This window comes from Pipistrellus kuhlii, unplaced genomic scaffold, assembly GCF_014108245.1.
Source record: "Pipistrellus kuhlii isolate mPipKuh1 unplaced genomic scaffold, mPipKuh1.p scaffold_m20_p_1, whole genome shotgun sequence".
Lineage (NCBI taxonomy): Eukaryota > Metazoa > Chordata > Mammalia > Chiroptera > Vespertilionidae > Pipistrellus > Pipistrellus kuhlii.
Window position 1 is genome coordinate 92,099,850 of NW_023425404.1, and position 14,975 is coordinate 92,114,824.

A 14,975-nucleotide genomic window follows, 5' to 3' on the forward strand; every position below is an offset into this window, starting at 1 on the left:
ACAAAAACTAAATATTGTATTTTGAATTTGTAGATCCATGAAAACCTCTCTGAGAAACTCAGATTTTGAAAGATGGCCTGAAGTAAATGTAAATGATGAATCATTAGATAGAAAAAAACCTATCATATAAAAATAATTGAAAACAAGCCAGTGTTACGAGATTATAGTGAACACTGGATCTAGTGGCATAAAATGAATTCAGAGAATGGAAAGAAAGTTCATTCTTCAGGGCTTTTAGATGAAGTTAAATGAATTTGTTTTTTGTTGAAATTATTATGGGGAGCCATGAAAAGATTTTAAGGTTGAGGATGTAATTTGTGCTTTTAAAAGATTGCTTTGATTACTGTGAGGAGAAAGAACAACAGGGAATGGGAGGTGGGAGATCAAATTAGGTTATTTTTAAAACCTGTTGACGTGAATTTGTAAGATAAACTGAACCACAGGGGTGGCAATGGAGTGGGAAAAGATTTAAATAATTATGAAATATATTTCAGAGGTATAATCAGTACACCTCATTAGGAAATTTTAGGTAAGTGACTTCTGGTTATAGCTAATGGATAAATTTGATGTGCTATTTTTTCAGATGGAAAAGACAGGAAGGAATAGATTTTAGAATAAACATTAAGAATAACAGAGCAGAATGGTAGTTACCAGGGGCTAGAGCAGGGGTTGCCAACCAGTGATCTGTGGACCACTGGTGTTCTGTGAGGTCTGAAAGGTTGGTGACCACTAGGCTAACAGGTGGGGAATTGATAAGATGTTGGGCAAATGATTCAGACTTGCAGTTAGAAGGTTATCATAATCATCTCTAAGTTCTGGAGATTGAATACACAGCATTGTGATTATAGTTAATACTAGTGGCAGGGGCATGAAATTCATGCATGGCAGGGGTGGGGTTCTCTCAGCCCAGCCTGCATTCTTTCCAATCTGAGACATCCCTCTCACAATCTGGGATTGCTGGCTCCTAACTGCTCACCTACTTGCCTGCCTGCCTGATTGTCTCTAACTGTCTCTGCCTACCTGATTGTCCCTAACCCCTCTGCCTGCCTGCCTGATCGCTCCTAACTGCCCTTCCTGCCGGCCCGATCTCGCTCCCAACTGCCCTCCCATGCCAGCTCGATCTTGCCCTCAACTGCCCTCCCCTGCCAGCCTTGTTACCCCCAACTGCCCTTCCCTGATGGCCTGATCCTACCCTCAACAGCCCTCCCCTGCCAGCCTAATCTCACCCCCAACTGCCCTCCTCTGTTGGCCAATTTGGTTCTGATTGGTCAGTTTCTATGCCTCAAAAGTTCTGCCTCCTAGGCAGTCATTGGCTCCTCACAGTTGACCCAGATTTGGCTTTTTTTAGGGGATGAGGGACGATAGGCTGTTTATTAAGTGGTTATTACCGGGGTCCGATGATAACAGTGGTAGCAGCCTTGGCAATGTGACCTCTCAGTGTTGATCATAAAGCCCCCAAGGCTGGTCCTGGTGAGTGCCAAGGTCAGAAGTGAAACTGAAAGGCCTTGGTAGCATGCAGCTTCCAGGTATCAAGGCTGGGAAGCAGGAAGGGGATGCCCATGACATGCCAGGTCCCCCCATTGGACACCACTGAGGTCTGGTAGGACAGCAGCTGCATGCCTACCTCTATCAGGAGCCCAATCATGGCAGGCAGCATGGCAGAGTTGGAGGGCTGAGACCAGAACAGGAGCAGGGGCATACCCCTGTGGAGAGGCACTTCTGGTCTGAAGGCAGCTCCATTGAGTGCCTGCAGCACAGGTGTGGTGCCCTGGACAAAGCCCACATCCTGGTAGGGGGCACCTTCCAGGGAAACGCTCAGGAGGCCTTCCCTGCATCTTTGCTCTCCTGGCACAGGGGGGTTATGGGAGGTGGTTACATTGAGGCCGGCCTCCTTCATCAGGAGCTTGATGTTCACCAAGTTCACCTGCATGATTAGAAGTGTCTTTGAGAAGGCCGACAATGACTGCAGGGTTTAGGCAGTTCCCGACATTCTTCAGGGATAAGCCCTGCATCACCACCTGGATGGTCCCTTTGGGGACCTTGCCCAGGCTCGCATCAGAGTCCCCAGAGCTTCTGCAAGACCAATCCAAGGTTTGGTGTGCAGAGAGAAGGTGCTGGTAAGGGCCTAGGAATTCCTGACCCCTGCGAGAGCTTTCCCCTTCACCATGTCAACGAACTGGACAGCGATCTCCTCCCCATAGCAGCTCTGGGCCTGCTTGGCGCTGGCGCCCATGTGGTGACATTCTCGCGGTCTACCAAGGCATGGTCCCAAGTCGGCTCCTCCATGAACAAGTCCAGCGCACTGCTCTGACTACAGGGCCCAGGGCAGGGCGCCCTCGTTCACAATCCCTCCATGGGCGCAGTTCACCACGTGCATGCCCTTCTTGCACAGGGTGAAGGTGCTGTCGTTCAGCAGGCATGTCGTGGAAGGCAAGAGAGGGTTGTGCACAGTGATGAAGGTACAGAGGGGCCAGATCTCCTCCAGGGGCAGCTGCTGAATGCTGAAGGAGGCTGAGATCTCTGGTCAGATGATGGGGTCATACCCTACAGTCTTCATCCCGAAGGACTGCATCTGGACAGCTACCTCTCTCCTCCCCAGGCCAAGAATTCCCAGGGCCTTTTCATTCAACTTGGTTCCCATGAACTACTTTCAGTCCCATTTGCCATCCTTCATTGAAGTTGTCACCTGGAGAATCTGCCAGGCCAGACACATGATCATCCCACAGGTGAGCTCCACAGCACTAAGACTGTTCCCATTGGGAGTGTTCATGAGCAGGACGCCCTTCCTTGTGGCGGCCTCCAGGTCCACGTTGTCCATGCTGGTGCAGGCCCTGCCCACCACCCGGAGCTTCTCTGCTGCGTTGATGACATCCGCGATCACCTTGGTGGCTGAGTGAACGATAAGGCCTTCACAGTCCTGAATTGTGATTATCAGCTCCTCTTTGCTCAGGTTCTGCTTCTCCACCATCTGTAGCCCTCCATCTTGCAGGATCTTCTGGCAGCAAAGGTCCAGGCTGTCACTGATGAACACTTTTTGTAGATTTGTGAAGGCCATTGCTGGAGCTGGCCTCGGGATTGACACTCTCCCTGGACAAAAACAACTCTAAGCCCCTAGATTTGGTTCTGATTGATCAGTTTCTATGCCAGTCAGCGTCAAAAGCTCCACTTCCTAGGCAGCCATTGGTTCCTCACATTTTACCCAATCATTGGTTCCTCACACTTTACCCAGCCATTGGTTCCTCATTCTGATTGGTCAGTTTCTTTCATGCACCTTCACTGCTCATTCTTCCTTGCTCAGAGGTAACTACTGTTCTACATTTTTGTCCTTAATTTTACTTGTCATTAAATTTCAGGTAAATGGAAGTATGCAGCATATACATTTGTGTCTGTGATTATTCATCCATATTATCACATAGTAAAAGATGGGAAACAGATATTCTGTGCAAGCTCCAACTAAAAGAAGTGATATGTTTACATTATTATAGGACAAAGTAGTCTTTAAGGAAAGAAGTATTATTAGAGATAAAGTGGCACATTTTATAACCAATAAAAGGGGCCAGTTCAACAGGAAGACATAGTCATCAAAAGTTATATTACTTTATGATTTCATTTCAATATATATAAAACAAAAGGAGAACAAAAGTAGAATTAGACAAGTCCATTTTTCATAGTTGTAGATTTTAAGGCATAATCTCTTAGTACCTAACAAAATAAGCAGGCACAAAATAAAAATCAAAAATTAAACTACTCAAAAAGTTGATATAATTGGCATATCATAAGGATAACTAGACAGTTTTGGGGTGTTTATAATTTATTTATTTAAATCTTTATTGTTCAGATTATTACAGATGTTCCTCTTTTTCTCCCCAATAGCTCCCCTCCACCCAGTTCCCACACCACTCCAGGCCTCCCCCACCCCAACTGACCTCGTCCATAGGTGTAAGCTCTTTGTCCAATCTCTTTCCACACTCCCCCAATCCCTTTCCCCTGAGAATTGTCAGTATGCTCCTTTTCCATGCCCCTGATTCTATTACATTCACCAGTCTGTTCTGTTCATTAGGTTTTTTTATTCATTTGATTTTTAAGTTCACTTGTTGATAGATATGTATTTGTTGTCACTTTGTTGTTCATAATTTTTTATCTTTACCTTTTTCTTCTTCCTCTTTTTAGAGAATACCTTTCAGCATTTCATATAATACTGGTTTGGTGGTGATGAACTCATTTAGCTTTTTCTGATCTGTGAAGCTCTTTATCTGACCTTTCATTCTGAATAATAACTTTGCTGGGTAGAGTAATCTTAGTTGTAGCTTCTTGCTATATATCACTTTGAGTATTTCTTGCCACTCCCTTCAAGACTGAATAGTTTTTGTTGAGAAATCAGCTGACAATCGTATGTGTACTCCCTTGTATATAACTAACTGTTTTCTGCTTGCTGCTTTTAATATTCTCTCTTTGTCCTTTGCTCTTGGCATTTTAATTATGATATGTCTTGGTTGGTCCTCTTTGGATGCCTCTTGTTTGGGGTTCTCTGTGCTTCCTAAAATAGATTTGTAAGTCTATTTCTTTCACCAGGTGGGGGAAGTTTTCTGTCACTATTTCTTCCAATAGGTTTTCAGTATCTTGCTCTCTCTCTTCCCCTGGCACCCCCATAATTCTGATGTTGGTATGCTTAAAGTTGTCCCAGAGGCTCATTACACTATCTTCATATTTTTGGATTTTTTTTTTTCCTGGTTGGGTATTTTTTGCTTCTTCATATTTCAAATCTTTGACTTGATTCTTGGGATCCTCTAGTCTGCTATTGAATTTCTGTATATTATTCTTTATTTCAGTCAGTGTATGCTTAATTTATGATTGGTCCTTTTTCATATCCTTGACAGTCTCATTAAATTTCTCAGAAGTTTCTATAAGATTCTTGAGTAACCTTATAACTGTGGTTTTGAACTCTATATCCAGAATTTAGCTTTCATCCATTTCTTTCATTTGTGACTTGTTTCTTTGTATCTGCATTTTGAGTGCTTCTCTGTGTTTGTTTCTATGTATTGGGTAGCTTCTAAATCTCCTTGAGTTTATAGAGTGTCCTTGTGTGGTAGGTGTCTTATAGGGCCCAGAGGTTCAGCCTCCCTAGTTACCTGAGGTGGACACTCTTGGTGCATCCCTTTGTGGGCTGTTTGCACAGTCTTGTTAGTTAACCCTTGATTACTGTTGTCACTGGCAGGAATTGACTTCCAGGCCATTTGGCTGTGATGACCAGCTGTATCCACACTGGAAGATCTGTTGCACAGGAGACACCCTTATGGGGCAGTAATTGCTTCAGTGGGGCTTTGGTGCTCATTGAGTCTGCCCCTTGAGTATGTCACTTATGGATATGAAGAGTTGTAATCTGATATGGTCTCACTCTAACCATTGGGCACACTGACTGGGGCTTCCCAGCAGGAGCTACAGAGATATCTTAAGATTCCTCCTTTTTGTTTGGAGTTTGGAAGTGCTCAGAAGAGGCCCAGCTGTGAAGCAAGGCAGGCTGCTGCTATTGCCAGGCCTTGGGGCTTCTTTTGGAACCTCTGGGGCTCCCTGACCCAGCTGCAGTTTAACAGGTTTTAGAAGGAGAAAAGACAGGCCATTCATATGCAAAAGCCAATGCACACAGCTTGGGTGGTGGTGTAAATTGGGTGGGGCAGGGTCTCTGGGAATAACCAGGGTGGAATAAACAGTAATGGCTGCCAGTCAGCCCTGCACTGGAGGGGTCCCTGGGTCTCTGCATCATGCGCCCTCATGCGGGAACAATGATCATTGCAAGCAGCTCTGAGAGAAAGTCGCTCTTACGTTCCTGTCCCAGTTTCTCCCTCTATGTGTCTGGGTCCCCCAGAGTCTCACCTGGCGCTGGAGTTCAGAACAAGCAGGAGTTTTTGTCTCCCTCCTGATTAAAAGAGCAGCACATCCAGGTGCTAGCACTTTCTGTGCCCCTGCACCTCTTACTAGACTCAATGCACTTTCTTCACCTCTCTAGTTGTGGGACTTCTACTTAGCCAGCTTTCCCATGGTTCTCGGTAGTACTTCTGCCTTTTAGTTGTAATTTTGATGTGGTTGTGAAAGACAGCAAGTATAGGTGTTTACCTGTGCTGCCATCTTGGTTCTCTTGGGTGTTTAGAATTTAAATAAAATTATTTTGAATAACCTATGAGTCAAAAAAAATCACAATAAATTGATAATTAAAATTGAATATTAATGAAAATACAACATATCAAAATTTGTAAGATACATTTAAATCAAGGACTTAAAACTTTAAATGCATACATTAGAGAGAATTATTAAAAAGTAATTATCTAAGCTTCCATGTTAAGAAACTAGAAAAATAATAGCAAAGGACGCAGCAATTCACTTGGGTATTTATCCTACAAATCCTAAAACACTGATTCAAAAAGACACATGCATCTCACTTTATTGCATCATTACTTACAACTAATGGCCTGGTGAATGGATTCATGCACCAGTGGGGTCCCTTGGCCTGGCCTGTATCCTTGGAGTCTGGGACCCCTCTGGGGATGTCAGACTCCTGGTTTCAGCCCCATCCCCACAGGCCAGGCTGAGGGACCCTACCATTGCATGAATCTGTGCATCGGGCCTCTAGAATGCATATAAGATATTTGGTTAACCTCTTCCTGCCCTCTCTCCTCTAAGATCCATCAGTCTGTTCCATGTTTCTATTCCTGTGTATTGAGCATCTCCCCCTGGTGGTCAGTGTGCATTATAGCTACCAGTCGAATAGTCTCTTAGGCATTTATAGGTAGAGATAGCCAAGATATAGAAGCAACCTAGGTGTCCACTGATAAACAAATGGATAGAGAAAAAAGTGTTATATATTCTATATAATAAAAGGGTAATATGCAAGTTGACTCTACTGGTGGAATGACCAGGATTGCTCAACCAGTCACTACGATGCACACTGACCACCTCTTGGTCCCTTTCCCCTGCCCGCAGGCTCTGATTGCCCAATGGTGAACAGAGAACCAGGGATGGATGGTGGGGGTGCGGGTGGTGCCAGGCCAAGGCCTCCATCCCACCAGTTGCCTCACACACAGAGGGCATCCCACGGCGGGGGTGGGGCTGGTAAGCAGGAGGAATGGCTGACCTCTTGGTTTTCACCCCAGCTGGCAGGCTCTGATCCCCCAATGGCAAATGAGAAACCGGGGTGGGTGGTGGTGGGGGGGGCTGGCTGCAGGCAGCTGGGGAAGATGGCCCTGATCACAGGTCAGACCTAGGGACCGTACCCGCACATGAATTTCGTGCGCTGAGCTTCTAGTATATATATATAATGGAGTATATGACTCAGTCATAAAAGAGAATGAAATCTTGCCATCTGACACAATATGGATGGACTTATGGAATATAATAAGTGATATGGGTCAGTCAGAGAAAGATAAATGCTGTGTATTCCACTTATATGTGAAATTTAGAAAACAAAATAAGTGAATAAACTAAAAATACCCATAGATACAGATAACATTTCGATGGTTTCCAGATGGGAGAGGCATTGGGGGGCATAGGTGAAAAATGGGAAGGAATTAAGATGTGTAAATTGCTAGTTATAGAAATAGTCACAGGTTGTAAAGTACAGTAGTAATTATGTATGGTGTCAGATTGATACTAGTCTTATTGTGGTGATCTCCACAGGTTGATAACCCCTGCTGTAGAGCCTAACACCATCAGAAAACACAAATATTTACATTATGATTCATTAACAATAGCAAAATTACAGTTATGAAGTAGCAATGAAAATAATGTTATGGTTGGGGGTACCACAACATGAGGAACTGTATTAAAGGGTCTGGGCATTAGAAAAGTTGAGAACCACTGACTTAGGAAGTTATATTAATATTTAATCAATAGGTTGTATACCTGAAGTTAATATAATATTGTATGTTAACTATAATTGAAAAGTAAAAAAAAAAAATTATTTTAAAATACTTCAGTAAAATAGGAGAAGAAATAAGGGAAGAACAGAGATCAGTACAAAGAGTGCAGATGTACAGTAGAGAAATTGACAAAATAAAAAGTCAGTTCTTTAAGAAGATAACAGATATAAGTAAAAAGAATAAAAAATAATTATTTAACAAAAGACTCACAAATTATGGATATCAGAAATAAAAAAGGAGACTTAACTACATAACCTACAGATATTAAAAGGATATGAACATATTTTATCAACAAATTTGACAATGTAGATAAAATGGAAAATTTGATGAAAAATGCACACTACTAAAACTGACATATAGGAAAACTTGAAAATCAAATATTTGTTAAATGATTTGAACCAGTAGTTTAAAACTTTCCCACAAAGGAAATTCCAGGCTTGCCTTGTTTTTGTTTTTGTTTTTGTTTTTTAAATATATATTTTATTGATTTTTTTACAGAGAGAAAGTGAGAGAGATAGAGAGTTAGAAACATCGATGAGAGAGGATCATCAATCTGCTGCCTCCTGCACACCCCATACTGGGGATGTGCCCTCAACCAAGGTATATGCCCTTGACCGGAATCGAACCTGGGACGTTTCCGTCCGCAGGTGGAGGCTCTATCCACTGAGCCAAACCGGTTTTGGTGAGGCTTGCCTTGTTTTAATGGACAATGCATTCTTTGAATTTTGAAATGTGGAAATGTATGTTAGACTTAACAAGAAAAATTTGAGCTGGGAAAACAGATTTGGGCCTTATCATATAGGTTGTGCTTTAAGCCATCTTATGTTTGAGATCACCTGGTGTAAGATGGTTTAATGAAAAGAGTGCATAAGACCAGATGGTAAGAATTTCTAATATGAAACCAGCAGTGGAGACTGAGAGGGATAGCATAAAAGGTAAGTAGTAAATCACAAAATGTATTGTTATAGAAACCAAGAGAAAAGAGTTTCAAGTACAATGATGTGACTAGTTTATGAAATGTATTTAGAAGTCTAAACCTACGTAGATAGACAAGACCTATGTAGATAGACATTACATTTGGAAAACGAAGGTCTCTATCAATATTTGTCATCATGGTAAAGAATTCTGGAATTTTTATAGCAGTATAGTTATAGGATGGGATGGTCTAGGGTTAGTGAAGATTGATATTTTAATTCTTGCACTGTTACTGTGTTTGACTTTTGGCAAACTTCTGTACCTCTCCGTTTACCTATCAATGAAGTGTCTTATACTTGATTCTACTGTATTCAGTAAATGATAGAATCGGGTAGGTTATCTATTGTGTTTTAACTTAGTGCCTGACATCTTGTCTACATTTGGTAGGTATTAACTAATGATGATGATGATGGCAATGGTGATGTTTTGGATTTGAAAGTTATCAGTTTACTAACTTTTATGATATATACAAATTTCAAGAATAAACTGTTTCTTGTACTCACAACTATAAACCTTGCCCCACCCTTTTAATCAAAGGGTATCTAGGGACAAGTCACGGACCAAGACTTCTGCTTATTTGCCCCTTTTTTCCTGTTCTCAGGTGAACAAAGAAGAATTAGGAAAGGAAATGCCTGAAAGTAATAGGATGAGCCCAACTGCCTTCTGGACATGAGGGTAGATGACATCATATTAGGCATATTCTTCATAGAATTCTGAGTTAGAGCTATTTTTTAAAGTTGAACAAACTTGTAGTGATTTACTCCAAGTTTTGATCCTTCCATCCGGGTTTGGTTATAGCCAAATGCCCAGACTATACATATCAGTCTGGGATCTCCTTCCAGTAAGCTTCTGTTCCTCCCTATTATTCTTTGCTCTAGTCTTCTCCATATGAGTATATGGCACCTCTTCACCTAGTTACTCAAACCTCAACTATAGGTGTTAAACCTAATTTAATCACTGTGTCTCGATCCACCAACAAGTCCTTTGTCTTTACCTCCATAACATATCATAAATATGATCACTCTTTTTCTTTTTTATTCATACTACCAACATAGTCCCAGTCACGGTCAGCTCTTATCTGGAATATTACAATAGCTGGTCTCCCTTTTTCTATTCTTTGCACAATTCATTCCCTCCACAGAACCAAATGGTGTTTAGAAAATAGCAGTTAGCTCATGTCATCACCTTTCCAGTCACTTGCCTTTACACTTAAATAAAATTCAGACTCCTAATTCAGGATTGTGTAATCCATATAGCCTATTTATTTGTCTAATCTTTCACAACACTCATTGCCTAGAATACCCAGCCCTTGCTCTTAATGCTTTTCTTCTAACTTGTTCAAATATTCATCACCTATAGGTAGTAGATGTTCCCTTTGCTTGGAATGCTATTTCTGACCTTCTTATGTCTGATTCCTTTTCATTTTTCAGCTTTCTTGTCATTTCATATGGTATCCTTTCGGAGAGGTCTTCCTTACCAGGGTTTGTCAAGTGCAATAAAATCGTGGAATATACTTTCTAATTCAAATGTAGTGTACAATCTAATAGTTTTAGGATTGAGTGGAATTTTATAGAAGACTAGAGGCCTGATGCACAAAGATTTGTGCAAGAATGGGCCTTTCTTACCCTGGCTGCTAGCACTGCCTTTGCTCTGGCTGAGGCGGAGCTGCCTTTCTGTCTTCCCATGCTGCCCAGAGGCCAGGAGCAGCTAGGGTGGTGCAGAACACCTGCTTCATCACCCCTCCCTCGGCCTCTTGCCATCTTTGTTGGATTAATTTGCATACTCCTAATTGGTTGGTGGGTATCACAAAGGTGCGGTCAATTTGCATGTTATTCTTTTATTAGTGTAGATATTTTGTTCAGTTAGCTACTTAGAACAGAAATCACTTCTATAGTCCTTATTCAACCACTGTTCAAACATGTGACCAATTATCTTCTTGGTTTAATAATTTTATTAAAAATAACACTGGCATTTTTTTTCATATAGGATTTCCGGGAAAAAAATACAGATCATATGCGCCCTGACATTGTAGCTCTTCTGAGAAGTAGCAAAAATGCATTTATCTCTGGGATGATTGGAATTGATCCTGTATCTGTTTTCCGATGGGCAGTTCTCCGGGCCTTTTTCAGAGCTATGGTTGCTTTCAGGGAAGCCGGGAAGAGACACGTTCAGAGAAAAACTGGTAAGCAGTAGTATTAGTATTCTACCATGTTTCTTTTTCTTGTTTTTTACTTCCCTAAGGAGACACTAATCTTATGCCATTCTGTTTTCTTACCATACCATAACATCATGTTTCAGATATCATTTGTTCTGGTGAACTTCATATAATTTAATTAAATAGATATGAGATGTATGTGTGTGTATATGGGTTGGTACTTTATACTGATAGGAATAATGAGTGAAAAGCACCTAATATTTAGTAGACACTTAGTAAGAAGACATTGCTATGATTTTTAAACAAAAAGTGAAATGTAATTATTATCTAAGTATATAGAATTTGATATCAATATCTTTCTCTGCTTCTTCTGTGATAGTTTTTACTAGAAATGAAACAATTTAATGTGGAAGCATAAATCGAGAGTCAGAAAATTAGGATGGAGGTAGTGTAGATAGTGGAGATAACCTGATTTAGGTAATCAATCAAATGTCATCTTTTCTCTTGACTAATTTTACAGCTATTGGCATTATTTTTGGAGTGCTATTGCTGCCTTTATAATTGTGACGGTAAAGTTAGATAATGCAAAGTATCAGTTTATGACTTTTTATTTATTTACTGGTTTTAGAGAGATGGGGGGGGGGGAGAGAAAGAAAACATTGATTTGTTGTTCCACTTATTTATTCATTCATTGGTTGATTTTTGTATATGCCTTGACCAGGGATCAAACCTACTACATCCTTGGTGTATTGGGACAATGCTTTAACCAACTAAGATACCTGGTCAGGACTATGAAGTATTAGTTGTGACCCTTCTCCTTCCCCCGCACTTAACCTTAACTCAGTTCACTGGATTCTATCTTGACATTTAGAAATGATTAAAGCAGGTTACTTTTTCTGTGTGCCTTTTCCTTAAATCATAAAATACCCATTTCACATTCTGTGGTAGGGCATCTTCATAAGCCCTTGCTAACTACTGCAATCACATTGTTGCTTGTTGTAGTTCTAGCCTTTGATAGAACATTGCCATGTAGTGAGCATTTTCTAATATATATGTAGTCATTTTCTGGCCAGAGTAACTTAAATAGAAGTATACTGTTATATTCTACATAGCCTATTTATTTGTCTAATCTTTTTAGGACTCTGAGACTTATATGGCTTTTTGGCATGCCTACTACCAGTAAAACTTTTAAATTCAGCTTTGATATATTTCAAATGAAAAACTATTTAGAAGGTTTTATTTCTAAAATGAGAGACAAAACTAATTTAATTTTCATTTTTCAGATTTTCATGTGTAAACTGGCCTATGTAGATAAGGGAGAGTTATAGTTGTGTGTTTTTTAAGTAAAAAGGATATATTAAATTTGCTTTGCAAAGTTACTGTATTTTTCGGACCATAAGATGCTCCGGACCATAAGACGCACCAGTTTTTAGAGAAGGGAAATGAAGAAAAAAAGATTCTGAAACAAATAGTGTCCTAAAATATTTTATGTGCATTAAAACCCAGCATCACAGTCATAAACACATGTAATCAACCCTGTAAAGTAAACAGCATTTAGAACCATTTTAGAGCCGGGCAAGCACACAGAGACCACACAGAGCCGGGCAAGTAAAAAAACTTTTTTAAAAAAGTATATGTGTAGGCTATATTTGGACCATAAGACGCAGGGACTTTTCCCCCCCCCACTTCTGGGGGAAAAAAAGTGCATCTTATGGTCCGAAAAATACGGTAATTCTAAGAAGTTATTTTACAAAAATGCTTAAGGCAAAGTTTCTTTTAAGATACGTTTTATTTTTTACAATGGACATCAATTTTAAAAAAGATAAAATTGATTAAATATCCTGCTAAGATGTAACTCAGCAAGGAAACATTTCTTCTATTTACTGTTAGATATATTCTTTTTTTTAATTTAATAAATCTTTATTGTTCAGATTATTAAATTGTTTCTCCTTTTACTCCTCATAGCTCCGTTCCACTCGGTTTCCACCCAACCTTCTGCCCTTACCTAGCCCCCCCACCACTGTCTTCATCCATAGATGCACGATTTTTGTCCAGTCTCTTCCCACAACCCCCACACCCCTTTCACCTGAGAATTGTCAGTCCATTCCCTTTCTATGCCCCTGATTCTATTATATTCACCAGTTTATTCTGTTCCTCAGATTTCTAATTCACTTGATTTTTAGATTCACTTGTTGATAGATATGTATTTGTTGTTTATAATTTTTATCTTTTTTCTTCTTCCTCTTCTTAAAGAATACCTTTCAACATTTCATATAATATTGTTTTGGTGGTGGTGAACTCCTTTAGCTTTTTCTTATCTGTGCAGCTCTTTATCTGCTCTTCAGTTCTGAATGATAACTTTGCTGGGTAGAGTAATCTTGATTGTAGGTTCTTGCTATTCAGCACTTTGAATATTTCTTGCCACTCCCGTCTGGCCTGCATAGCTTCGATTGAGAAATCAGCTGATAGTCCTTTGGGTGCTCCCTTGTAAGTAACTATCTGTTTTTCTCTTGCTGCTTTTAATATTTTCTCTTTGTCTTTTGCTCTTGGGATTTTAATTATGATGTGTCTTGGTGTGGACCTCTTTGGATTCCTTTTGTTTGGGGTTCTGTGCGCTTCCTGGATTTATAAGTCTATTGTATTTCTTTCACCAGGTGGGGTAAGTTTTCTGTCACTATTTCTTTCAGTATCTTGCTCTCTTTCTTCTTCTGGGACCCCCATGATTCTGATGTTGGTTCGTTGACAAATTAGATCTCAAAGTGAAGGACATAACAAGAGATAATGAAGGCCACTACATAATACTAAAGGGAGCAATCCAACAAGAAGAAATAACCCTGGTAAACATATATGCATAGGAGCACCCAAATACATTAAAAAAACTGCTGGAGGGCATTAAGGGAAAGATTAATAGCAATACAATCATAGTAGGAGATTTTAATACCCCACTGTCACCTTTGACAAATCATCTAAACAAAAAAATCAGTAAAGAAATATCAGTCCTAAATGATACATTAGACCAGATGGAATTAATCAACATCTTCAGAACATTCCACCCCAAAGCCACAGAATATACATTCTTCTCAAGTGCACATGGGACATTCTCAAAAAATAGAACACATCTTGGGACATAGGCAAAGTCTCTTCAAATTTAAGAAGATAAAAATCATATCAAGCATCTTCTCAGATCATAGTGGCATAAACCTGGAAATTAACTACAATAAAAATAATCCAAAGAAATTAAACACATGGAGAATAAAGAGCATACTATTAAACAAGGATTGAGTTACCCGAGAAATCAAGGAAGAAATTAAACACATCCTGGAAACAAATGACAATTAAAACACAACAATCCAAAAAATCTATGGGACACAGCAAAAGCAGTTTTGAGACGGAAGTTCATAGCTCTACAAGCCTATTGCGAAAAAATGGTAACAAATTATCTAACTCTACAACACAAAGAATTAAAAAAAAGAGCAACAAGAAAAACCCAGTGTAAGCAGAAGGAAGAAATTAATAGAAATCACAGCAGACATAAATGACATAGAGACCAAAGAAATAATACATAAGATCAACAAAACCAAGAGCTGGTTCTTTGAAATAATAAACAAGATTGATGAACCTCTAGCCAGGCTAACCAAGAAACAGAGAGGACCCAAATAAACAAAATCAGAAATGAAAGAGGTGAAATAACAACAGACCCCGCTGAAATACAAAGGATTGTAATGAAATACTACAAACAACTCTAATTCCAACAAACTGGACAACCTGGAGGAAATAGACATATTCCTAGAAAAATACAAGCTTCCAAAACTCAATCAGGAAGAATCTAAAAACCTCAATAGACTAGTAACTTGGGAAGAAATTGAAACAGTCATCAAAAAGCTTCCAGCAAACAGAAGCCCAGGCCTAGATGGTTTCACAGGAGAGTTTTACCA

At 39.9% G+C, this 14,975-nt stretch overlaps 1 protein-coding gene and 1 pseudogene across 14 annotated transcripts in view; one reads left to right on the top strand and one right to left on the bottom strand.

Moving 5' to 3' along the window:
• The window catches only part of MYO9A (myosin IXA), a 384,919-nt gene that overhangs the window by 192,613 nt on the left and 177,331 nt on the right, over nt 1-14,975 (top strand). For all 14 annotated transcript variants that reach the window (XM_045587331.1, XM_045587314.1, XM_045587304.1 and 11 more), the window contains one exon: nt 10,872-11,067. In XM_045587331.1, coding sequence (XP_045443287.1) covers nt 10,872-11,067 — 196 coding nt within the window. The remainder of the gene's footprint in view (nt 1-10,871; nt 11,068-14,975) is intronic.
• LOC118729623 lies at nt 1,484-3,098 on the bottom strand (annotated as a pseudogene).